Consider the following 26,721-nt stretch of genomic DNA (forward strand, 5'->3'; position numbering starts at 1 on the left):
CTCCTCATCTTTGTTCTTGGGCGAATATTGCCTTTTTTATCTAGTATAATTGATTGTTCTAAAGAGCACGTTCCTCCAGGGTTTTATTGTGCATTTTATGGACTTGTCTATTATTTGGCTACAGGGTGGTCTCTGGGAATAGCTTCAGTTCCAAGTCAGAAGGGTGTCTTATGGCCACAGTCTCAGGGGTTCCTCCAGTCTATGTCAGACCAGTGTAAGTCTGGTCTTTTATGGGCTTGTCTATTATTTGGCTACAGGGTGGTCTCTGGGAATAGCTTCAGTTCCAAGTCAGAAGGGTGTCTTATGGCCACAGTCTCAAGGGTTCCTCCAGTCTATGTCAGACCAGTAAGTCTGGTCTTTTCTGTGAATTTGATTTTTTGTCCTATATTTTTCTTCTGCTCTGTCCAGGACCCTCTGTTGTGATACCTGAGTGATCGGTAGTGGCAGCCAGGCACCGTCTAGTTCTGGTCCTGGGGTCATGTAGGCTGTGGTTCATGTGGCCCGTTAGTCCTTTGGGCTAACTGCTCCCTTGAGTCTTTGGTTTTCACTCTCCTTTGCTCCAGACAGGAAGAGACCAATAGTTGTTATCTTAGATGGCCAATCTCAAGATTTTAAGACCCCAGATGCTACTCACCGAAGCAGGATGCGGAATGTTTTGTGCACTGTGTTGTGCCAACTGATGTAGGTATCCCCTGAGCCTACGATCCTTTGACTTCCAGGCTAGGAACTTCATCCTGCAAGGTGTTTCATTATATCTAACAGGTTTCCCTGACTGTGGCCCTTGGGTGCTCTACTGTCTATATTAATACATCAGGGGTGCCCCACCACCAAACCTGTATCTGCAGGTGAGTGGACTCCCTTACCCCCTCCTACACCTCTTGGCATATCCGTCTACTTATGTATCCATTCATAAATCAGTGTTTGTTAATACTATTGTTGCAGGATTGTCTGTGCTACAGTAGTCACCATAAAAAGAAAAAAAAAAAAAACCAAACCCACTGCCGTCGAGTCAATTCCGACTCATAGCGACCCACAGTCACCATAGTTGTCCTTTGTTCTTACATTCCTCTCAGTGTCCTCTCTTGCCTTGGTCATGTTGTGATGACTTCTCCCACACCGTATATTGCCTTTCCCTTCACCAATATTAATGTGTTTTCTACCCATTTGGTACTTTTCCCTCGCTCCCCCTCCCATCCCTGAAACTACCAAAGAATTTTTTTTTCCTGCGTGCAAACCTTCTGTTGTTACTTTATAATATTGGTCTCATACGATGTTTGTCATTTTGTGATTGACTTATTTCACTCAGCATAATGTCCTCCAAATTCACCCATGTTGTGGGACGTTTCACAGATTTGTGGTTATTCTCTAATGTTGTATAGTATTCGATTGTGTGTATGGACCAGTTTGCTAACCCATTCATCTGCAAACAGGCACTTAGTTTGTTTCCATCTTTTGCTTTTGTGAATAACGCTGCAATGAACATGTGTGTGCACGTCTACTCGTGTCATGGTTCTAGGAGTAGGACTGCTGGATCATATGGTATTTCTAGCTTTTTGAGGAAGTGCCATACCATTTTCCATAGTGGTTGTACCATTTAACATTCCCACCAGTAGTGTATAAGAGTTTCAATCTCCGCACAACCTCTCCGACATTTGTTATTTTTTTTTTTTTTTTGATTAGTGCTATTAATGTTGGGGTGGGATGGTCTCTCATCGTAGTTTTGATGTGGATCTATTTCCTAATGGTTGTGGGCACTTCAGGGTTGTTAGCTGCCTGAATGTCTTCTTTGGTGAAGTGTCTGTTCACATCCTTTGCCCAATTTTTAATTGGATTGTGTTTTTACTGTCGAGGACTTGCAGTTTTCTATGAATTTTAGAGATTAGACCGCTGTTGGATATGTCAGAGCCACATTTTTTTTTTTGCAATCTGTAGGTTCTCTTTTGATTTTTTTGGAGAAGGCTTTTGTTGATCCTAAGTGTTTAATTTTTAGGAGGTCTCATTTATCTAGTTCATCTTCTGGTGTATACGTTTTAGTTATGTTTGGTCTTCTATTTATGACATACATTAGGGTCCCTAGCATTGTCCCTATTTTTTCCACCATGATCTTGATAGTTTTAGGTTTTATATTTAGGTCCTTGATCCATTTGGAGTTAGTTTTTCTGTACAGTATGAGGTATAGATCCTGTTTTTATTTTTCTAGAGACAGTTATATTTTGGCTCTCATGGACTTACTCTGATTTTTTTCAGTTTCAGGTTGAACTTGCATATGAGCAATCGATGGTCTGTTCCACAGTTGGTCCCTGGCCTTGTTCTGACTGATAATATTGAGCTTTTCCATCGTCTCTTTCCACAGATGCAGTCAATTTTATTCCTGTGTGTTCTATCTGGCGAGGTCCATGTGTATAGTCACCGTTTATGTTGGTGAAAGAGGGTATTTGCAATGAAGAAGTTGTTGGTCTTGCAAAACTCTATCATTCGATCTCTGGTATTGTTTCTATCACCAAGGCCGTATTTTCCAAGGCAAGTCCATGAGAGCCAAAATACGACCTTGAGTATATCCTACCTGAATTTAGAGGCCATCTCAAGAAAAGATTTGATGCGTTGAACACTAGTGACTAAAGCCGAGACGAGGTGTGGAATGACATCAAGGACATCATACATGAAGACAGTAAGAGGTCATTGAAAAGTCAGGAAAGGAAGAAAAAGTCAAGATGGGTGTCAGAGGAGACTCTGAAACTTGCTCATGAACATTGAGCAGCTAAAGCAAAAGGAAGAATCGATAAAGTAAAAGAACTGAACAGAAGATTTCAAAGGGCCTCTTGAGAAGACAAAATAAAGTATTATAATGACATACGCAAAGAGCTGGAGATAGAAAACCAAAAGGGAAGAACATGATTGGCGTTTCTCAAGCTGAAAGAACTGAAGAAAAAACCCAAGCCCTGAGTTGCAACAGTGAAGGATTCTATGCGGAAGATATTAAACGATGCAGGAAGCATCAAAAGATGGAAGGAATACACAAAGTCATTATACCAAAAACAATTAGTCGATGATCAACCATTTCAAGAGGTGGCGTATGATCAGGAACTGATGGTACTGAAGGAAGAAGTCCAAGCTGCTCTGGAGGCATTGGCAAAAAACAAGGCTCCAGGAATTGACGGAATATCAATTGAGATGTTTCAACAAACAGATGCAGTGCTGGAGGTGCTCACTCGTCTATGCCAAGAAATATGGAAAGCAGCTTCCTGGCCAACTGACTGGAAGAGATTCGTATTTATGTCTATCCCAAAGAAAGGTGATCCAATCGAAGGTGGAAATTATAGAACAATATCATTAATACCACATGCAAGCAAAATTTTGCTGAAGATCATTCAAAAACGGCTGCAGCAGTATACCGACAAGGAACTGCCAGAAATTCAGGCCAGTTTCAGAAGAGGACGTGGAACCAGGGATATCACTGCTGATGTCAGATGGATCCTGGCTGAAAGCAGAGAATACCTGAAGGATGTTTACCTGTGTTTTATTGATTATGCAAAGGTACTCAACTGTGTGGCTCATAACAAATTATGGATAACATTGTGAAGAATGGGAATTCCAGAACACTTCATTGTGCTCATGAGGAACCTTTACATAGATCAAGAGGCAGCTGTTTGGACAGAACAAGGGGATACTGAGTGGTTTAAAGTCAGGAAAGGTGTGCATCAGGGTTGTATCCTTTCAGCATACTTATTCAATCTTTATGCTAAACAAATAATCCGAGAAGCTAGAGTATATGAAGAACGGGGCATCAGGATTGGAGGAAGACTCACTAACAACCTGCGTTATGCAGATGACACAACCTTGCTTGCTGAAAGTGAAAAGGACTTGAAGCACTTACTGATGAAGATCAAAGACCACAGCCTTCAGTATGGACTGCACTTGAACATAAAGGAAAAAAAATCTTCACAACCAGACAAATGAGCAACATCATGATAAACGGAGAAAAGACTGAAGTTGTCACGGATTTCATTTTACTCGGATCCACAATCAACAGCCATGGAAGCATCAGTCAAGAAATCAAACGACATATTGCACTGGGCAAATCTGCTGCAAAGGGCCTCTTTAAAGTGTTGAAAAGTAAAGATGTCACCTTGAAGCCTAAGGTGCACCTGACCCAAGCCATGGTATTTTCAATTGTATCCTATGCATGTGAAAGCTGGACAATGAATAAGGAAGACCGAAGAATTGACACCTTACAATTGTGCTGTTAGCGAAGAATATTGAATATACCATGCAGTGCCAAAAGAACGAACAAATCTGTCTTAGAAGTACAACCAGAGTGTTCCTCAGAAGTAGGGATGGCGAGACTGTCTTACACACTTTGGACATTGTTGTCAGGAGGGAATAGTCCCTGGAGCAGGACATCATGCTTGGCAAAGTACAGGGTCAGCAGAAAGGAGGAAGGCCCTCAATGAGGTGGATAGACACAGTGGCTGCAACAGTGAGTTCAAGCATAACAGCAATTGTGCAGGACCAGGAAGTGTTTTGTTCTGTCGTCCATAGGGTCGTTATGAGTCCAAACTGACTCGATGGCACTGAACAACAACAACACAGACAGATAACCACATTTGCCAGCACCATTTGCTGAAGACACTGTCTTTTCTCCATTTAGTAATGGACTTTGACCCTTTGTCAAAAATCTGCTGTCAACAGGTAGATGGATTTACGTCTAGGTTCTCAATTTTGTTTCACTGGTCTACGTGTCTGTTGTTGTACCAGTACTGGGCTGTTTTGACTACCGTGGCTGTATAGTAGGTTCTGAGAACATGTAGTGTGAGACCTCCTACTTTGTTCTTCTTCAATAATGCTTTACTTATCTGGGGCCTCTTTCCTTTCCATATAAGGTTGGTGATTAGCTTTTCCATCTCGTTAAAGAATGCTGTTGGCATTTGGACTGGGATTGCACTGTATCTGTAGATTGCTTTGGGTAGTATTGATATTTTCTCAATATTGAGCCATCCTATCCATGAGCATGGTATGTTTGTCATTTATGTAGGTCTCTTTTGGTTTCTTGCAAAAGTGCTTTGTAGTTTTAATTGTTTAGGTCTTTTACGTCCCTGGTTAGATTTTTTCTTAAAAATTTTATCTTTCTGGGGCCTACTATAAATGGTTTGTTTTTCTTGATTTCTTTTTCAAAGTTCTTTGTGCAGAGAAGCCCAACTGATTTTTGTATGTTGATCTTGTATCCTGCTACTTTGCTGAATCCTTCTATTAGTTCTGATAGCTCTCTTATGAAATCTTTGGGATTTTGTATGTAGAGGAAGATATCATGTGTAAGAAGAGATAATTTACTTCTTCCTTTCCAATTTAGGTACCCTTTATTTCCTTTCCTTGCCTTACTGCTTTAGCTAAATTTCTCGTACAATGTTGAGTAAGAGCGGTGATAAAGGGCATTCTTGTTTGGTTCTTATTCTCCAGGGAATGGCCTCAGTCTCTCCATTGAGAATAATGCTGGCTGTTGGTTTTGTATAGATGCCCTTTATTATGCTGAGGAACTTCCTTTCTATTCCTATTTTGATGAGCGTTTTTATCAGGAATGGGCGTTGGGCTTTATCAAATGTCTTTTCTGTGTTGACTGAGATGATCATGTGATTCTTTTATTGATGTGGTAGATTACGATGATTCATTTTTCATGTCAAACGCTCCCTGCACACCTGGTATGAATGTCACTTGCTCATGATGTATTATTTTTTTGATATGACGAATTCTATTGACCAGAATTTTGTTGAGAATTTTTGTGTCTATATTCATGAGAGAGATTGGTAATTTTCTTTCTTTGTGGTGTCTTTGCCTGACTTTCGTATTAGGGTCATACTGGCTTCATGGAATGAGTTCTGGAGTATTCCTTCCTTTTTCTATGCACTGAAATAGTTTGAGTAGTGTGAGCTCTTTCCTGAATGTATAGTAGAATTCTTCAGTGAAGCCAACCATACCAGGCCTTTTTGTTTGGTTGGGAGTTCTTTATTACCGCTTCAATTTCTTCTTTTGTTATGGGTCTGTTCAGTTTTTCTTCCTCAGTTTTGTATTAGTTTAGGCAGGCAGTGTGTTCCTAGAAATGTGATCATTTCCTCTAGGTTCTCAAATTTGTTGGAGTATAATTTTCATACTATGCTGTTACGATCCTTTTTATTTCAGTTGGTTCTGTTGTAATGTCACTCACCTCATTTCTTATATGGATTATTTGCTTCCTTTCCTGCTTTTTTTCTGTCAATTTGGCCAGTGGTTTGTCAATTTTATTGATACTTTCAAAAAACCAGCTTCTTGTCTTGCTGATTCTTTCTATTATTCTTTTGTTCTCTATTTCTGCTCTAATCTTTACTATTTCCTTTTTTCTGGTTACTGTGGGCTTCTTTGCTGCTCTCTTTCTATTTGTATGTCAAATCTATTCTTGAGGTGGCCTCTAAATTCAGGTATATAGTAGGCAAGCCAAGCTTCAGGAAGTTTCTACGCCCATGGCTGCCTTCTAGACATCATCTTACCCTAAACCCCATGGACGCCATGTAATGTTGTCCAATTTGGATAAAGCTAACTGAAGAAGGCTTAGGCAACCATCTCAAACATAGCCTTGTAGCTACACTGCAAAACAATGAGAAGGTGACTTTAGTAGGCTTAACCTCATGTGAAAATGGGGCTGTAGAGAACTTAGGAGCCCTAGGGAATGCTCTGGCTCACAGGCAGCAATATGCCCACTACCTCTCACAACTACACAAAACACACGCATGACTCCTGCTGTGCAGATGAGGACCCTCAGGACCAGCACGGTCCCCTCCCCAAGGTCACCGCATAGCAGCCCCGAGATTCTTCTACACGCCTCACCACGCCTCTTTTCTTCAGCTTCTGAAAAATGATTTTCTTCCTCTGGCTAGTTTTTCAAACTTTCCTTTAACCTCTGGAGACAGACAAAGGTTTCTCTACTTCACATGTGACTGGCCTCCACAAAATCCTTCAAGACAATTTCCATGATACAATTTCTCCATTTTGTATTTCCAATTTCCACCATGTAATGAAATGGCGTAACAGATTGAAGCTGTTTTTCAACTCATCATCTTTCTATTCTCCCTTTTTTAACCCTATCACAATCAATTCCAATAAGCTCTGGGCTTATCAGTTTTCTCTGAAAAAAACGGCTGGGGAAGGCAGGGGAATGTGGTGGAGGTATGCCAAACCCTGAAATGGTGCACAGTTTTTTCTCTTTTCACTATTTACGTCGATGAAAAATTATTTCGTCCACTGTTACACAACAAAATTATGATTTATAATTCACAAATTACGTAGCCAACACAGTACTATCACATGTTGAACCTTTAACAAAATGTTTTTCTTTGAAATGCTGACTCTAAGCACTATGGTAGGAAACTAAACTTGTAGACTATCTTCTCCACACAGTCAACTGACAAGACCTGCTCTGTAAGGGGATACGCCACTTCAATAATGAAGCTTCCTTCTGCTTTACACACGTGACAATTCTACATTGTTTTCACCTATAAACATCATAATTGCATATACTCTCATTTGCATTAGAATAATTCTGAGAAAATTTCTTGTTCTGCCTTTATTTAAAAGTGATGCAAATACAATAATTTAAAGATATTGACTATTATATAATTGAGCACTTTATGGATTTTAAAAAAAGGCCCCAGTTTATTATGTGTGGCTTTTGGTTCAAATCAACCTATGCAACAGTATACAAGAGCAGAAATTTCTGCTGTAGGAGTGCTGACAGGTCACTGGGTGGACATCCAAGTGAAAGCCCATACCTGTGTACCATCTCTGTTCAGCAGCAAGGCCTTCACGTTATCTGTGTGCCCTTTAAGCTTCATTAGTTTTGCACATGTTCTTGGATCCCACACCCTCAAAACCTGAAAAATTTTAACAAAATATTACACAAACTGAGTATATACACCGACAAATTTAAATACTAAACAACTTTTACGAACCAATGACGACCATTAAATTCTGAGAAGCAAAAACCGTTTCTGCCAAGTAGGAGGGAGCCTTTCTAACACTGGAAACGCACCAGATTCTCCCCTCTGCATCCCTTGCTCCTCCCTCTCCCCGCAACAGAGGTTATACTCTTACTTGTTCAAATAAAACTCCCTTTCAGCATTCACCAGGCAAAACTACTGTCTATATATTTAATAATTACATGAATCAAATTACTTTGGTTTCTTTGTTTTCTGGTGTGAAAATACAGAGTGAACTTTAAGGCCCCTCTTACCTTCTCAGTGGACCCTGATACAATGATTGTTCCCAGCTGATTCATTGCCAGGCTGTAAATGGAATCTTTGTTCCCGCTTAAAGAGGATGCTATTAAGGAAAAATGGAGCTAAATGTTAACAAATCATCAGCTGTTTAGTAGCTAATCAGCAAAAACTGCAAGCTTCATTACTCAATTTAGAAAACGTTACTTCTATGAGTGCTCTAGGAAAAGGAAACCTATTTATAACGGCCACAATTCTAAGTAACAGCACTGATGCCAAAATTTACATCTTTCCTGGACTTGAGGACACACAGGAAGTGCTCAATAAGCATCTGCAAAATTGAACGGCACTACCATTCATAACTATCCATGTGAATAATGTATCTTCAGAACACATGTGCCAATAAAACAAAAAGTCCAATCTCACTAGTTTTCAGAAAAGTACAGATCAAAATAAAAATATTATCTTCGCTTATCAAGTCAGACAAAAGATAGAACGTACTTAATTCTGAAAGTAGTACAGGAAAATGACACTCTCACACATTGTTCTGGGGAGGATACACAGGTACTACACATCTGGAAGGAAACCAGGCAACGCGTAGCAAGAATCAAAATGTTTGTGCCCTTTGATTCGGAACTCAATACCACGGAGGTGAAAACAGCCGCTTATAAAGCCATCTACACAGCATGAGCCTTATTTTACAATGAAGGTTACGTATAAACTGACACAGAGAAAAGTTATAAGGAGTAAAGCAGTTAATTTCAAGTATTAGAAAAGGGTCTGCTTGTAGTAAACGCTCAATAAATGTTTAGTTATTAGTATTATTTTAATCATAAAAAAAAGCAAACTTGTACGGCATCCTTTCTAAACCATTTATTCAGCAGCATCTCTAACCACAGAGCCTGGGTGCTAATCTTGTGAACATCCTGCTTTTTTTTGGCTTTGCTCCCTCCCATGGGGTCTCTGCAGTGAGCCTTCTACCCAGAGTTAGCTCTGAATGACATGTCACCGCACTCAAAAGGGACCTTGCTCCCTCCCATGGGGTCTCTGCAGTGAGCCTTCTATCCAGAGAGTTAGCTCTGAATGACATGTCACAGCACTCAAAAGGGACCTTGCTCCCTCCCATGGGGTCTCTGCAGTAAGCTTTCTATCCAGAGAGTTAGCTCTGAATGACATGTCACCGCACTCAAAAGGGACCTTGCTCCCTCCCATGGGGTCTCTGCAGTGAGCCTTCTATCCAGAGAGTTAGCTCTGAATGACATGTCACAGCACTCAAAAGGGACCTTGCTCCCTCCCATGGCGTCTCTGCAGTAAGCTTTCTATCCAGAGAGTTAGCTCTGAATGACATGTCACAGCACTCAAAAGGGACCTTGCTCCCTCCCATGGCGTCTCTGCAGTAAGCTTTCTATCCAGAGAGTTAGCTCTGAATGACATGTCACAGCACTCAGCAGGTACCTTGCTCCCTCCCATGGGGTCTCTCTGCAGTGAGCCTTCTACCCAGAGAGTTAGCTCTGAATGACATGTCACCGCACTCAAAAGGGACCTTGCTCCCTCCCATGGGGTCTCTGCAGTGAGCCTTCTACCCAGAGAGTTAGCTCTGAATGACATGTCACAGCACTCAAAAGGGACCTTGCTCCCTCCCATGGCATCTCTGCAGTAAGCTTTCTATCCAGAGAGTTAGCTCTGAATGACATGTCACAGCACTCAGCAGGTACCTTGCTCCCTCCCATGGGGTCTCTCTGCAGTGAGCCTTCTATCCAGAGAGTTAGCTCTGAATGACATGTCACAGCACTCAAAAGGGACCTTGCTCCCTCCCGTGGCATCTCTGCAGTGAGCTTTCTATCCAGAGAGTTAGCTCTGAATGGCGCCTCACAGCACTCAGCGGGGACCTTGCTCCCTCCCATGGGGTCTCTGCAGTGAGCCTTCTACCCAGAGAGTTAGGTCTGAATGACACGTCACAGCACTCAGCAGGGACCTTGCCCCTTCCCATGGGGTCTCTCTGCAGTGAGCTTTCTACCCAGAGAGTTAGCTCTGAATGACACGTCACAGCACTCAGCAGGGACCTTGCCCCTTCCCATGGGGTCTCTCTGCAGTGAGCTTTCTATCCAGAGAGTTAGCTCTGAACGGCGCCTCACAGCACTCAGCGGGGACCTTGCTCCCTCCCATGGGGTCTCTGCAGCGAGCCTTCTACCCAGAGAGTTAGCTCTGAATGTCATGTCACAGCACTCAGCGGGGACCAGCTACTGAATCCCTCAGAGTGCACAGGTGAAGATCAGAACAAGGGAGCACAGCATGTACATCTTCACATGCTTCCTGACGAACAGGGTGGGACAAAGTTCAAGAAATTATAAACAGCCGTCTCCCAGCTGCCCCACAGACACACGCCAGGTTCCACTAGCAGAACTGTTTCAGCTAGGCCGGCGTGAGAGCTCCGCGGAGCCACGACGAACCAGGCCCGTGACGCAGTAAGACAGAGGGCTCAGGCCCGTGTCCTGAGTGCAGACTTTTCAGGCCTGGCTGAGCCAGAAATGTGCTCCCAAGAGTCCCGTCTGACAGCTGGCCTCGAGGACTTGAAGGCAGGCTGGGCTAGCACGAGGCCAGTATAAGTCTAAACTCCATCAAGTCTTATCTGAGAGGCAGAGGTCTCTTACTGATAAGGCATCATGCTATTTAGCTGCTGTGAATGACTGTGAATTGCCTCCAGAAGCACCCTAGCCCTTCTGGAACCGGCTGGGTTCTCTAGGGCTACGCTGATAGTGTCTTTCTAAATGGGCACTGAAAACCTTTTCTTTCTTTCCTTGGGTATTTTCCATCTTGGCCAATAACTCAATGGCTCTTAATACACACAAACACTTTTAAAAAGGCAAAAGCCGCCTCTTCTGCCAAGTAATCACCACCTCCATCAACAGTACCTGATGAGCGTGCAGCTTTGGGCCAGGCAGTGGGCACCTCCACTTCAGCTAGGGTGCTACGACATGCACGTGTACAACAATGCCGGGTCACACCTGGAGAGGTTACCACTGTCAGGCCGCAGTGGGGAACTAGTTCCCTGTTCAGTCACACTCTTGGGGGCCAGACCACTGCGGGCAGAAGCACTCTCAAAATCTGAGACACTGCCTCGATGTAAACCTACCAGAGATGTTTTATAAACCATTATTTATGCCAGCTTGGATCCCTTTCAAAGAAATCCTTCTCAAAGGCCTTACTTGTGACAGTGTTATTTGAGGCAGTCAGCGCTGTCAGGGTGTTCACATCCCAGAGGAATATCTGTCTGTCCAGCCCAGCCGAGGCCACCAGCTCTTTATCCTTGGCGTACGCTAAGGCTTTTACGTAATCCTGTGAGGGAAGAAACACGCTATGGTCTACTCTGCAGACGGACAGGAGAGGGGCTACATCATGCACCGAGGTCTCGGTGTCACACTAAAGACGCCAACAAGGAGGTCGCTGCTTTACCTTGTGTGTCCTCAGGGTTGACATGCAAAATCCCTTATGCGCGTTCCACACTTTGACTGTTGTGTCAGAGGACGCAGATATCACTACGAGAGGCAAACAGTGACACACCCCTTAGCCTGGCTGACAGCGACTTTAAAGATGGATCTTAAAACAATATAACACTATTTCAAGCTAACGTTCTCTCTTTCTCTCTCTCTCTCTCTCACACACACACACAAACTATAACATTCATAACATTACTTCAAATGTTTGTTGGAAAAGTTTCTGTAACACATACTGTAAAAACAAGAAGTTTTGATCTTACCAAAATTAGAACAAAAAGGAGTATCAGTAGGGCGAAAAGAAGAACACATAGTGTACGAGTCTGCTGTGTACTGTTCAAAGCCTAGAAGTCAGGAGAGCAACTATCTTTGGTCAAGGGTAGTGACCAGAAGGCGGGCACAAGGGGACTTCTGGTAATGACCTGTTTCTGGATTTGGAGACTGTTACAAAGGGAGGTTCAATTTGTGAAAATGTATTCAGCCACCCTCTTAAGATTTGTGCTTATGTACGTTATACTTCAATTTTAAAAACGATATACAAAAAGGAAAACTTTATCAAATTGATTAAAAAACTTCTGGAAACCCAATAATCCACAGAAATACTTACATGTTTTCCCATTACAACAGAGTACGATGTCATTTACCCAGTCAGTGTGGTGTTCCATAGATGCTATGTATGGATCTTGCTGAAATTAAAAGAAAAACCACAGGAGTGCCGTAAGTTTGTATGAGAGGATGGAACGTGTTAGACGTTATAGAAAACCAGCTGCTGTTGAGCCAGTTACAACTCATGGCTACCCCTGTGCGTCAGAGTAGAAGAACTGTGTTCCACAGGGTTTTCAACGGCTGATTTTTTGGAAATAGATTGCCAGGCCTTTCTTCCGAGACACCTCTGGGTGGATGCAAACTTCCAACCTTTCAGCTAGCAGGTGAGTGCGCTAACCGTTTGCACCAAAAATTATAGGTATGTCTATATTCCTCAATTAATGTAATACACTAGATTAAGGTCTTAAAATTAACCAGTTAATTTAGGGTATAATTTCACCAAACATGTGATGCTTCCAGACCATAGACGTAAACGGAAGTTTTTTTTCCAGGACAGTTTTATTACTGACTCTGAGTGGGAATGGACTTGCCAGCACACAGCGATAGGTTTCTAGGACAAGTTCTTAATTTCTGTGCATTGTGGTAGTGAAGGCAACAAACTCGGGGTGAGGCACTGTGGGTGATAGAAAAGGACAGGACTTGACTGAATCTGCAGGCCGGGGGAGTCTCAATCCGTGGTGGTAAAGGCCCACAGCACATGGGCAGAAACGAGTCTGAAGAGTGTTCTGAGGAACCCAACTGACTGCAGAGAAGACAACACGTGCTTTCAGCTTCCTCCTGCTGCTGCTTTTACTTTCTGAATGAAGTGTTACCTCCTCTCATGGTATCTACAGCCCTGCAGAGAGGACACAGAAGGCAAGGCTGGGGGAGTGCTTACTACCGGTACCACCATTTCAGTTCAGCAACCTGAGAGTTCTTCTATTCTGCTTAGCCGGCTTAATCACCAGGACAGGCCTTTTAAAAAAGAGTATTTAGTTACATCCTACACCTAAGACAGGCAAGCGCTAGACACTTCGTGGCAACGAGAACAGCCACCTAAGACAGGGAAGCGCTAGACACTTCACGGCAACGAGAACAGCTCTCTACAAGTCCGAGAAACGACGCTCTGCAATCCTGGCATAAAGGAAGACCAGAAAAACGTTGCCAGAGGTGTGAGAGGCAGCTTTCCAGACTCTTCCGGGTCGGTTCTTATGAGTGGTTTCCTTAACTTGCTTGAAACACTGTGAATTCCCAAAAAGGTGACATCCCAAATCAAATCTAAGTACCAAAATGCATTCCAAAGCCGAACACAAGTGGCCTTCTTACTCTCCACGCCTTTGACACTGGGCCACCACCGTTTCCATTAGCAAAGGAATGCAAAGCCTGCTGGACCACAGTCCTGCAACTACGTAAAGCCGCAGTTCTTCTCCTGGAATGAGCATCAGGCTTGCAGAGCTTGCTAAAAATATGCAGAACTTTAAAGAAATACAAGGCCTAGCACAAGAGTTTTAGCATTACCTTGAGCTCTAATCCTCTGTCACTTACTAGCCATTTAACCATGGGCCTCTCTGAACCTGTTTTCCCATTTAGAAAATGGATCCTAAGAGTTAAAGTCATATTATTGATATCAAAATGCTAACAGTGCCTGGCACGTGGTAAGGGCTCAGTACACGCTCCTTTTCCTTCCTGCATCTTCCTTTCTGTGTTATACACAACACAGGCATTCAAACAAAATCCACTGCCATCTGACTGGGGGCTCATCTTCATATATACTAAATCATGCCCCCTGCCTGAGACAGCAAACTTTAAATAAACCTCCCGAAGAAGGGGGGGATGTTGTCCTCACAGTTTTACATCAGCCTTTTGTGGGGACCCTAATATCTTTTAAATGAAGAAGTAAAATATTTGCTCAAGATTAATGATAAATGTAAAAGCATGTTCAATGTTTTTTTAGTACCACTGAAAAGGGTTGCCAAGAGGCTTTTTGGAACATATTTAAAGTAACCCCCTTAACAGGCAAATCTCTCTGTTCTTTTGCAGCAGAGAACTCTTACCACAAGCCTAGTTTACTCAGTCCTTGCCTCAGCTAAAACAGTCCTGAAACTTCCTGAGGGCTGTTTTCTCAGAAACTTACAGAACTCTGACTGCAATGTCTTTATAAAGCATGTCCCAAACCTCAGGGCTCAAAGAGATTAAGCACGAGGCTGTGAAAGGTCTTACATTAGAGAAAGCCATTAGACCAAAATTTACTCTGCGGACCCCTGAGGGAGCAGGAGAGCAGGGGGACGCAGACCCCAAATGCTCACAAAAAGACCAGACTTAATGGTCTGACTGCGACTGGAGGAATCCCGGCGGCCATGCTCCCCAGACCTTCTGTTGACACAGGACAGGAACCATCCCCAAAGACAACTCATCAGACATGGAAGGGACTGGACAGCGGGTGGGAGAGAGACGCTGATGAAGAGTGAGCTAATTATATCAGGTGGACACTTGAGATTGTGTTGGCAACTCTTGTCTGGAGGGGGGATGTGAGGATAGAGAGAGAGGGAAGCCGGCAAAATTGTCACGAAAGGAGAGACTGGAAGGGCTGACTCAATAGGGGGAGACCAGGTGGGAGTAGGGAGTAAGATGTATGTAAACTTATATGTGACAGACTGATTGGATTTGTAAACGTTCACTTGAAGCTTAATAAAAGTTAATAAAAAAAAAAATTTACTCTGAGTATAAATTTAAGACGTCAACTCAACCCCTGCCTCACCTTGTGCTGATTGACACTCCATATTCTTATGATGGAGTCGCGGCCGGCCGTGAAGAGTCTGTTCAGCGCTGGATCCAGCTGCAGGGCATTGACTCCGTTTCGATTGTACTTCTCCACTTCATCCCGAATAACGTAGGAGACCTGATGAATAGTCAATGTTTGCTTTTTTGGAGTTACAAAACATGAAATACCAAAACGCAGTCTACTAATGGCCAATCTGAAACCCTGTGCTGAATAGTACTTATTTTTCAATCCAATAAAAGCTTAATTTTTATTTTACTCTACAAAAATTGAAGGGCTGAGGAGAAGAGATGAATGACATTAAGGAGAGCCTACCCCAAGACGTGGGAAAATAGAGGGTCAGCGAAAATGAGGAAAGCCCTCCATGAGGTGAACTGACATGGTGGCTGCGGCAATGGGCTCAACATACCAGAAGTTGTGCGAACAGCGCAGGACCGGCAACGTTCCGTTCTGTTAGACATAAGGTCGCCATGAGCAGGAGCCAACTCGATGGCAACGAGCACCACCGCCACCACCGAGGTGAGTAAGTCTGATGCTGAACTACTGCAACTGCCTCCTAACGAGACTCCTCTCTTCCACTCTTGCTTGTCTTTAATCCATTCTCTACAAAGCAGCTGAAGTAATCTTCTAAAAATGTAAATTGGAATGCGTCTCAGCCCTGCTCAAAAACCGCCGGTTGCTTACTGCTAGACTCATGATTTGACCTGACTCCTTGACGTGGCCTAGCGGGCCTTGTTCACCTTTCCTGCCGTTCCCCAGCTCAGTGCTCCAGCTGCTTGCCCACGCTGTGCTGGTCACAAGGGCCATCACAAATGCTGCTCCCCTCGCTGGAAGCTCTTCCTCCCACTCTGGGTCTGCCTAACCCCTACTGCAGTCTTTTGGTTTCTGTTTAAATGAGGCTTCCTCAAAAAGGCTTTCCTGACCCACCGAGCAAAATGAGGCTTTGGGTTCCCAAAACACTGAACTTTTCCCTCAGGGTACTTTCCTCTACTTTGTTACTACTGTTGGTGACCGCCTGTCTACTCCAGGTGAAAGCCCAAGAGAATCAACCAGAAAGACTACAGTAAAACAAAACAAAACAAAAAGAGTCAATGAGCTGGTTGGCAGCCGGAAGCAAAACTTTCCTGATCTAATAAAATAGCTAGTTAAGCACATAAGTGGGGAGAGGGCATTTACCATAGCTGTTTAACAATCGATACCTACAGACAGACTTTTCAGGGAGGAGATGTAACGCAGAGCAAGGGGGCAAGTCACAATTCCTGCCTAAAGGCGTAAATTTAGCCCAATTTTGGCCAGAATCGCAACGGAACTCTTTGTAGAAATTGACAAAATAATACATAAGTTAAATTAATAAATAAACATCTAGGATATTTTTTAAAATGAAGGTAATTGGGAGGATATCCTTCAAAGATCTGAAAAGGTATTACAAAGCTACCAGAATTACAGTGGAGTACAATAGGAATATATAAAAGGATGAATGGAATAAAACAAAATTTGAAAACACCTTTTCTATTATAAATTTTCTATTTTAACACAGTGTCTCAAATTAACAAGGACATGAAAAAATTTTAATACATTATCTAGACTCATTCATTGATTTTACTGGGAAAAATTATATCCCTTCTCTACATCTTAAAACCAAAATGAATTTTCATATAAAGACTGGAATTTAATCATGTAATTATAAAATGAATTTTTGTGTAGATTGAAGATTGGAACTTAATAATGCAATAATAAAAATACTTAAGAGAAAAAGGACTGGTGAGTATTTATGGGGTCTCTAGGTAGAGAAAGCCTTCTTACAGGACAAGACAGAGAGCAATCTTTGCCAAGGGGAAAAGCAACACTGATTTGACACGATACAAATCAAACCTCTGCATGGACACAAATGTTCACAGCACAACTACCTGTAACAGTCAACATGCAGAGACATCCCAAATGCCCATCAACTGAAGAACAAATACACAAAATCTGGTGTATCTGTGAAGTGGGATATTACTGGTGCAGGACCAGGCAGTGTTTGGTTCTGGTGTACATAGGGTCACTGTGAGTCGGAACCAACCCAACAGCACGTAACGACGACGATGACAACGTAAAAGACGAATGAAGGTCTAATACGTGCTGCAACTTGGATGAACCTTGAAAAGGTTATGCTAAGCAGAAAGAAGCAAGGCATACACCAAAACCAAAAACCCAGTGCCGTGGAGTCGATTCTGACTCATAGCGACCCTGTAAGGACAGAGTAGAACTGCCCCAGTTTCCAAGGAGCGCCTGGCGGAGTCAAGCTGCCAACCCTTTGGTTAGCAGTTGGACTGCTTAACCACTATGCCACCAGGGTTTGCAAGGCATAAAAGGTCTCGTGTTTTATGATTCTATTTATAGGAGACGTCCACAATAGGAAAATCTATAAAGACAGTAAGTAGATTAGTGGTTGTAAAGGGCCTGGGGAGAGGGGGACAGGAGGTGACTGCTCACAGGTATGGAGTTTCTCTTCTGGGTGATGAGAATGTTCTGGAATTAGCCAACGGATGCACACCTTTGCGAATTCAGGAAAAATCATTTAATTGTATTCTTTAAAAGGGTGAACTTTATGTGTGCATTTTATCTTAATGAAACTATTATTAAAACAAAACAAAAACCCTCTGTCAAAAAATAACATGAGCAGGATTGAAACGCTCAATACTCGAATAAATATGAAAGACAAAAATTTACTCTTGACAATAGAGAGTCCTGACAAAACAGTAAGTCAAATTCTTCAATAGAAAGAGTGATGAAAACCATAAAGAGGAAATCTTAAAAAAAGAAATTAAAATGGTAAACAAACACAAAAATAATAAAGGACATGAAAATTAATGAGATCATTTTACTTATCAAACAGGAAGATTTTTTCTTTTTTAAATAATAAAATTACCATTTTTTCTGAAGGTTAGTGAACATTCTCGTATTGACAGAGTATAAACCATTACCTTCCTGGCAAACAATTTTGCAGATATCTATTGAAAGCTTTAAAATGTGCATGCCCTTTGAAATTCTACTTCCAGGAATTTATCCTTTAAAAAGAGCCAGGGTTGTACACACAAATAGTTTACAAGGATGTTGTCCTAACCTAGTTTTTTGGGTACAAGTAACTGAAATCTATTCAAACCAGCTTAAGTCTAAATAAACAAGAATTTAACATGCACTACCTAACAGAGCCCAAGGGCAGAAACAGCACCACGCTCAGAAGAGTTATTTTACAATTATAACCCGGGACCTCTCTGCTTAACCCTCCGATGGCTTTTCACTGTATCTAAGGCAAACGCCAAACTCCTGGCCTGATGTGGCTCCAGCCTGCACTCCCACACTCACCTCAAACTACCGAACCACAGCTTCTGCAGCTTCTTTCTGACAGTCGCCCCAAACTACTTTCTGTCCTTTACACACAACAAGCTCTTTCCTGCCCCAGGGCCTTCAAACTTATTGCTCCCTGTGCCAAGAAAATTCTCCACCTTCCGGTACTCTTCCCCTCAGCTTGACCTTCAGGTCTCAGCAGAAGTGTCACCTCTCTTCCTGGTCCTCCTTCCCACCACCTCCACTACCCTATCACTTATCCTAGTCATTTCTTTCACAGACCTTATCACACTCCGTATTTATCTTTTTGTTGAGTTTATACCTCCTCCATTAGAATAAAAACTACAAGAGGGCAGGGAACTTCTTTGCCTTATTCTTCCCAGGACTATACCCCCTTTATACTGTCGGGAATATAAAAGACATTTAATAAATATTTGCTACATGAATCAGGTTTTAGAAAACCATCAGGAACCAAGTTGGCTTCAATGTCAACTTTGGAGTCTCCCAATATCTCTTTCTTTGGGGCTCTACAGTCTCTAACATGCTTCTCTATCAGAACATTTTCTTCAGCAGAGACTACGTAGCAAAGCAAGTCTGGGCCAACCTCTTCTAGGGTGTCTACTACAGATGTATTATTTAAAATGGCAAAGAATTAGAGCCACCCTATTTGGATAAAATCTGGCACACATCTCTGGCACACATTAAAAACACTGATGTGTATCTACAGTGAAAGACACAGGAAGAAAGTCAGGGTATATTCTTAAATGAAATCCGCATGGTCCAGTAGAGCAGTGTATAACAATCACTACTGTAAAATAAGTCTTGAAATATTAAATACATAATATACTTAAACACACAAGTCTGGAAGGATAAACGTATAGCTTACAGTCAACTTCCCTGAACAATGGGGTTATGGTGATATTCACTTTCATGCCTTTTTATATGTTTGAATGTTTTACAATGGAAATACGTTAGTTTTTGAATCTATAATTTACATCCAAGTAATTTTCACCTGTATTTAAAAAGTCAAATAGTATTAATAGACTGTAACGAAAAGCAGTCTCCCAGTCTGTTTTCCCCATACGCAGTCCTATTGCCTTGCCTTCAAGTCAATTCCGACTCATGGTAGCCCCATGGGTCACAGAGCACAACACTTATGGAAAGGTCCCTGGGTGGCGTGAATGGCTTGCTCTCGACTAACTGAAAGCTTGGTGGTTTGAACCTAAACAGAAGGGCTTCCTTGAAGATTACAGCCAAGAAAACCCTATGAAGCTCAGTTCTACTCTGCAACACATAGGGTCACCATGAGTTGGAATCACCTGGATGGCAATAGGGTTTTCTTGCTTGTAACCTTTAAGGAAAACTTTCTCTGTGCTACATAGAGGAAGAGCTGTGGTGGTGCACTGGTTAAGAGCTGAGCTGCTAGCCAAAAGGTTGGCAGTTTGAATCCACCAACTGCTCCTAGAAAACTCTATGGAGCAGTTCTACTCTGTCCTATAGGATCACTGTAAGTTGGAATTGACTCCCGACAACAGCTGGCTTGGTTACATTATGAATACATTTCCTTCCTCTGAGAGTTTTTTGTTTTCCCCAGAGTTTCTAACCATCTTCCTTTCCTTTCCCAGTGTTTTCCTCTAATTTTCCTCCATTGCTGTATTATAAGCCCCCTCCTTTTTCTTCCCAGAAGGCTTTCCCCTCAGAGCCCTCCAATCTGGGGTGGCTGTCCTCTAGGTCTGCTGGCACAGCTGTCACTCTGGTGGTTCCTTTGGCTGTTTTTCTGGGCTACAGGCATTGTTTCCTGCATGCCAATGTCTTCTTTGCTCACTCCCCAGTTTTCCTGAATTCCATTCCCAGGAACTTAAGTAAACAACATAAGAAAAGGTACATGGGGGGTAACTTAGTCCCTGCATGCTTGAAAAGGGCTTCACCTTTACACCTGACTTGGCAGGATAAAGAAGTCCAGATTGAAAAAATTCCTCGTTTCCGAAGGCATTGCTCTAATTTTCTCCAGCATCCAGTGTTGTGTGCCATTCACTGAATTCGATGCCATTCTATTGCACTCAACTTTGAACTCAACCAATTTTCTTTCTCTCCTGCCTGCCCCCTCCCCCAGCCTTTAGGATCTTTGCTTTTTTCTGGGTATAATGAAGTATCTTGACTTGGTTCTTTTGTCATTAATTTTGTTGTGCTCTGAGAAAGTCCTTTCAATCTAGAAACGTATGGTACATGAGCTCTGGGAAATTTTACTGTATTAATCCATTAACAACCATCTCTCTTTTTCTTTGCTGTTTTGAGCTCCTAACAGTCAGATACTGGACTTTTCAGATTGATTCTTCATTTTTTATGCATTCTATACTTCTTATCTTTGTTCTTTTATTTACTTTTAAGGACTTCCTTTTTGTTCCCTGGGTGGCTCAAAAGGTCAGGTGCTCAGCTGATTGTCTAAATCTACCCAGAAGCACCTCCCAAGAAAGGTAACAGTCACTGAAAACTCTACACACTGCAGTTCTGGTCTGAAAACACGGGGTCGCCATGAATCGAAATTAACTCAAAGGCAGCTGGTAATGCTGGTAAAGGCTTTCTTTACTGTTTTATAGCTCCGCTGTTAACTTCAGGGTAAATTTAACATGGTGGAGAAAAAAAGATTTATCTTTAACAAGGGAGTGATTAAATAATTGTGTTTGATCCATTCTATACGGTTATTAAAGAATGAACACAAACTGTATACACTGATATAATACATATTACACAAAAAACTTTTTAAAGAAAAAAAAATCTGGCCATATAAAGGAAAAACAACATTCAATTCTTTCAACAAGTATTGACTGAACATCTATCTGCCAGTTGCCAGGCCCTATTCTGAGTGCTAAGGCTACAGCAGCAAGCCCTCCTCTAATGGTGGAAAGGGCATAATTAAAGGTGACAGCAAGTCAAGAGACGTTTTTCCCCAAGATACAGGTAAGTCTTTGCAGGCAGCAGAGGTGGAACTGAAGAAAAGAGAAGAGTAGAAGACAGAGACAGAGGCAACAACTGAGGGAACGAGGTCCCGGAAAAACGTCATTCAGAGCCAAGAGGACAAGCAAAGGCAGAGATGGGGACCCTCACATCAGACTGCCCTAATGTGCCTTAAAAGAGGCAGGAGAGGCTGTGTGAGCTCTGCAATGGGGTGGAAAGCCAGGCCTGCAGTAGGAAGTCTGCATTTTGGAAGAGCCAATTAAAGGGATTCAGATAGAAAAATAATGGGGTACCCACCCAGCAGCAAGGATGCAGTCAAGTTACACTGTTAAGAATTTGTAGTTGGCCCAGTAAGTACTGTTTCATTAATTTCTCCAGCAGTTATCTGGGACTCAAAAAAAAGGATCAGACTGTAGGGCTGATCCACTGAACTTCCCATGATCCGTCTCTGAATTTCAAACTTGAGTATCCCTAGAGTTATTGGCAGTGTGCTGGAGGGTAGAGAAAAACATATTTCTGAGATGATCACTTTGTTTGAAGGTAACTGCATTAGCTTTCCATTGCTGTGGTAACCAATTATCACAACCTTAGCAGCTTAAGACAACACCCATTTATTATTTCACAGTTCTGATCGTCAGAAGTCCAGGCTGGGCAAGCCCGTTGCTTGTGGTCTCACGAGGTGGAAACCAAAGTGGTTCCTTACTGAGGCTCATTCAGGATGTTGGTTAAATGCAGCTCCTTCTGGTGGCAGGCCTAAGGCCCCTGTTTCCTTGCTGGCTGTCAGCCAGCACCCATTTCTGCTCCTAGAGGCTGCTGCACTCCTTCTCATGCGTCCCACATGGTCCCGTCCTGCAACTGGGGTCAAGGGTCACGCCACTCCTCCTCCTGCTGCATCAGACTCCAGCTGGAGAAAGTTCTTTGCTCTGAAGGGTCACGTGATTAGACTGGACCCACCAGGATAATTCGGGATATCCCCCTATTTAAGGCCTTACAGGAGGAGCCCTGGTGGCACAGTGGTTAAAGTGCTCGCTGCTGATCGAAAGGTCAGTGGTTGGAACCCACTAGCTGCTCCAGAGGAGAAAGATGTAGTCTGCTTCTGTAAAGATTACATCCTTTGAAACTCTCTGGGGCAGTTCTGCTCTGCCTGTGTGGTCACTGTGAGTCGGAATCAACTCGACGGCAATGGGGTTTTGTTTTTTTTTGAAGCACCCATATATTTTTCTTTCAAAATGGAAAAAATTCTTATTTGTAAGAACAAATACATCATAAAATGCTTTAAAAATAAAGGTACATGTATTCTAAAGTAAGATATCCCATATTTTAAACAAACAAACCCAAACAACCAAATCGGCTGCCACTGAGACGATTCCAGGTGTTTTAGGGCGGAATCACTTTCTGTAGGATTTTCAGTGGCTGTGACCTTTCAGAAGTAGACCACCAGGACATTCTTCCAAGGTGCCCCGGGGGGGTTCTAACTGCCAACCTTCCTTAGTAGCCCAGTACTAAACCTTCTGCACCACACAGAGACTCCGTTTCCTGTCCTACCCGTAATCACACAATCCAATCCCCCAGTGGTAACTGACAGTCAGTATCCTTCCAGGCTTTTAAAATGCAGTATTTCCTTTGTGGAAATGGGTTCGTACTATACTGACTTGCTTTTTTGACTTCTGGGCACCTTTCCTTCTTAATAGGTACATACCTAGCTTATCTCTTCAACAGCTGTGTCTTGACATGTTACCATAATCTGTCAATTCTCCACTGATGGACACTTAAATTTTTTTCACTTTCTCACACTGATAAGATTCCTACAATAAACACCCTTGCACAAGTAGAGAAAGGTATACACACATGTATCTCTGCAGAAGAGGTTTTCAGAAGAGAAATTACTGGGCAATGGTAACGTACATTTATAACTCTGACGCAGAATAGCAGGCACGATGGCTCCATTTATAGTGAAAAATCCTGTATGTCAGGTACACAAAGAGGTAAAGAACAGTGATTCTCAATCAGGGTAATTTGGACTGCCAGGGGACATCTGAAAATGTCTGGAGACATTTTTGGTTGTCCCAAGTGTGGGGGTGCTACTAGCATTGCGCAGAGGCCAAGGATGATGGTAAATATCCTACAACGTACAGGACAGTTTCCCACTACAAAAAAGGATCCGGCCCAAGATGTCAGTAATACTCATGCTGAGAAATCCTAGTTTAGAATCATATATCGCATTACTCATGGTAGCTTTCTTTGAGTGGAGGGCAGCTATCGTTTATACCTTTTTTATTATTTGTAGGTTTCTTGCAATGCACGTGCACTAGTTTTAAAAACACTTCTCAGAACAAACAAAAATTCTCTCTCAGGTAGAGATAAAATATCAATCTCTGTGGCTTCTCACACTGCTTTTATACATTGTGGACAAGCTCTGAAAGCAGCTGACAAGGCCCCCGAATCTTCTCTTCTGCAGGCTAATCTTAGTTTCAAGTCAGTTCACCAATCTGGTTACTATACTTATTGAGAACAAGGTGCTCAATTCTCAGCCCCAAACGCTAGGTCTGTACTCTGACAAGCAGTCTGGAACTATCACCTCCCTCATTCTACCTGTGTGGGCTCACACTGGGATTAAAACAGTTTTCCACCTGTACGGCAGTTAACTTAAGTCTTTCACATCTTGACTTTCACAGTTGCCTCCTACATCTAAACGAAGGGCACTAAGAGGCCTCTTTAACAACCCTTACTCCCCTATGGAGTGTACCATTCCAGTATCTGGAAGAGCACCACCATCTATTGGTTCCTCCAGTCGTCAAGCCTTTCTCTCCATTCCAAACCCAAACCAAACCCAGTGCCATCGAGTCGATTCCGACTCATAGCGACCCTATAGGACAAAGTAGAATTGCCCCATAGAGTTTCCAAGGAGTGCCTGGCAGATTTGAATTGCCAGCCCTTTGGTTAGCAGCCATAGCACTTAACCACTACGCCACCAGGGTTTCCTTCTCTTGATTAGTGTTGCCTAAATACTTAACCACCTAGATTCCCTGGGAAAAATCATCTGGTCAATTACATACCACGACTTCAGGCTGTCCAGTTGCAACACAATTAAGTTACAATTCTGGGTTACATTTTAGTTGGGAGGAGACAGTGTCACCACCTACGATCACCTTACACCGTGATTTCAGGGGATTTAGATTCTTAGTAATTTCACTCAATTCAACAAATATCCAATGAGTACTTTAGACACCGTCCTGATCAAAGAGATCAATAAAACAAAGAGTGGAACTGCCTCAGAAAACTTTATGCCTCACACCCTTTTCCTGGGGTTACCTTACTGCAGGCACCTTTTGTCCTGACTATTAAACACCCACTGATTTCAACCTGCAGAACGACATATCATGGTGGGTTTTGTCAAGAAAGCCTGGGTCTTACTCCTACATTTTCTCAAACCTTTGCATACTTCTGAATTCAAATTAAGTGCTGGACAAATAGTTAACGTACCATGTCGCCACTACTGCATACACTATACCTGCAGGCAAACACCTGAAATAGGTCTTCTATTATTCCCTGCATTGCTGGAAAAAATAGCAAGAACTCTTACGCTTACCCAAAATAAAAACGAATTCACGAAGGCATAAAGCATACGCAGAATGATTAGATAATTCTTTCACCTTGGATAATAAATCATAAAAATAGAAAAGAAAGATTCAGGGATGTACGATGAAGATGAAGAAACGCTGAAAACGAAATTAAACCGGCATTTCCCCACCAACACCCGGCCGGCCGCTGCCCCTCACTGGGAAGCGAGCTCCGGCAGCAGAGGTGGCGGGGCTCCCCGTGCGGACCCCACCGCGGAAGCCGGGGTCGTCGGCGCCCCGCCGCCCGTCACGCCCCGCCGGGTCCCCGCGCTCGCCGCCCGCCCGCCCACCGGGAAGCCCCGCAGGCCTCGGCCAGAGCGCCTCGGGGAAGGCAGGGCAGGGGAGGCGGCTGGCCAGGGGACGCGCCCACCGCCTCGCGGGCCCGATCCTCCGGGAGAAGGGGCGACCGGCCGCCCCGGGTTCCAGGGCGCGCGCCCCGGGGGCCCCGAGTCTGCGTCCGCGCCGCCCCCGCCCCTTCCTCAAGCCGTTAGCGCCGCGGCCCCACCTCTCACCGCCGCTCGCCCGGGCCCGCGCGCCCCGCCCCGCTCCCCGCCGGCCGCGGCCTGAGGCATCTGCTGGCGGGAGGCGGCCCCGGGCCGGGCAGTCGGGTCCGAGAGGCCGAGGACCCGGGCTCCCATACCTGCACTTTCCGCCGCCCGGCCGTGTTCTGCCGGTGATGGGCCGCCATCTTGCATGTTGACACTCCGACGTCACTTCCGGAAATGGCGCGGGCCGAGCGGATGTCCTGCCCCTTCCCCTCGGGCGGGGGTTGGTGGCGGCGGCTGTGCGTGCGGCGGCGGCGGCCGTGCGTGCGGCGGCGGCTGTGCGTGAGGCGGCGGCGGAAGGGCGCGCGGCGGCGGCGGCCGTGCGTGCGGCGGCGGCGGCCGTGCGTGCGGCGGCGGCGGCCGTGCGTGCGGCGGCGGCGGCCGTGCGTGCGGCGGCGGCGGCCGTGCGTGCGGCGGCGGCGGCCGTGCGTGCGGCGGCGGCGGCCGTGCGTGCGGCGGCGGCGGCCGTGCGTGCGGCGGCGGCGGCCGTGCGTGCGGCGGCGGCGGCGGCGGCGGCCGTGCGTGAGGCGGCGGCGGCCGTGCGTGAGGCGGCGGCGGCGGCTCCGCGCCGTGGCCGGGCTCGGGGCGCGCGGCGGTCTCGTGGAAGCAGAGCCTTCCTGTGGGCACAGCGCCGGCGGAGGACCACCCGCTTCTCCGAGCCGAGGCAGCAAGCGCATTCCGCCGTGGGGCCCCACACCCCGGCTTGCACGCTCCCTGGGGCGGTCCTCGGGCAGAGCGCTGAGGCCAGGTAGGGGGCGAGACTCCTCGGCAGCCAGGGAGCCGACTGCTTGGCCGCGAAGGAGGCACCTAGACGTTCGCAGAACAACGACCTGGCCTGGGAGGAGAGAAGCGGCCGCCCTTGGGAAGGAGGCAGGCCGGTCTTCAGGCGAACAGGCGTCCCGTCCCACAAAGGAGAGAAAAGGCGCCCCAGGGACGTCTGCAGAGCCCGAGGGAGCCGGGGCCGGCTCTGGAACCTCGTCCCGGTCACCTCTTCTGGGTCAAAGTGTAGCTTCAGGTCTTCCGGACACCGATGACAGGTGCCGAGGGTGGCGGAGCTCTCTCTCGGAAAGTGGACCCCGTGGAACTGCTCCGTCCACTGAGTTCCGTGCGGGCTCCGCCAGGCGCGTGTGGCCAGCTCACTGAGACGTGATGTAACTCAAGTACACACTCAATTTT

The 26,721-nt window shown here is 44.5% G+C and overlaps 1 protein-coding gene across 3 annotated transcripts in view; it reads right to left on the reverse strand.

Moving 5' to 3' along the window:
• Positions 1 to 25,770, reverse strand: part of WDR48 (WD repeat domain 48) — a 56,193-nt gene extending 30,423 nt beyond the window's left edge. For 2 of the 3 annotated variants that reach the window (XM_049870742.1, XM_049870741.1), the window contains exons 1-8: positions 25,641 to 25,733; positions 15,505 to 15,722; positions 15,075 to 15,215; positions 12,339 to 12,417; positions 11,691 to 11,773; positions 11,444 to 11,573; positions 8,255 to 8,343; positions 7,794 to 7,895 (exon numbers count right to left, since the gene is read on the reverse strand). In XM_049870742.1, coding sequence (XP_049726699.1) covers positions 7,794 to 7,895; positions 8,255 to 8,343; positions 11,444 to 11,573; positions 11,691 to 11,773; positions 12,339 to 12,417; positions 15,075 to 15,215; positions 15,505 to 15,567 — 687 coding nt within the window. In that variant the 5' untranslated portion in view covers positions 15,568 to 15,722; positions 25,641 to 25,733. Of the gene's footprint in view, positions 1 to 7,793; positions 7,896 to 8,254; positions 8,344 to 11,443; positions 11,574 to 11,690; positions 11,774 to 12,338; positions 12,418 to 15,074; positions 15,216 to 15,504; positions 15,723 to 25,640 lie in introns of all 3 variants that reach the window. The other variant, XM_049870743.1, reaches the window with a different exon arrangement.
• Positions 25,771 to 26,721: the final 951 nt, after the last annotated feature.

Source organism: Elephas maximus, chromosome 27 (genome assembly GCF_024166365.1).
Source record: "Elephas maximus indicus isolate mEleMax1 chromosome 27, mEleMax1 primary haplotype, whole genome shotgun sequence".
Taxonomy (NCBI): domain Eukaryota; kingdom Metazoa; phylum Chordata; class Mammalia; order Proboscidea; family Elephantidae; genus Elephas; species Elephas maximus.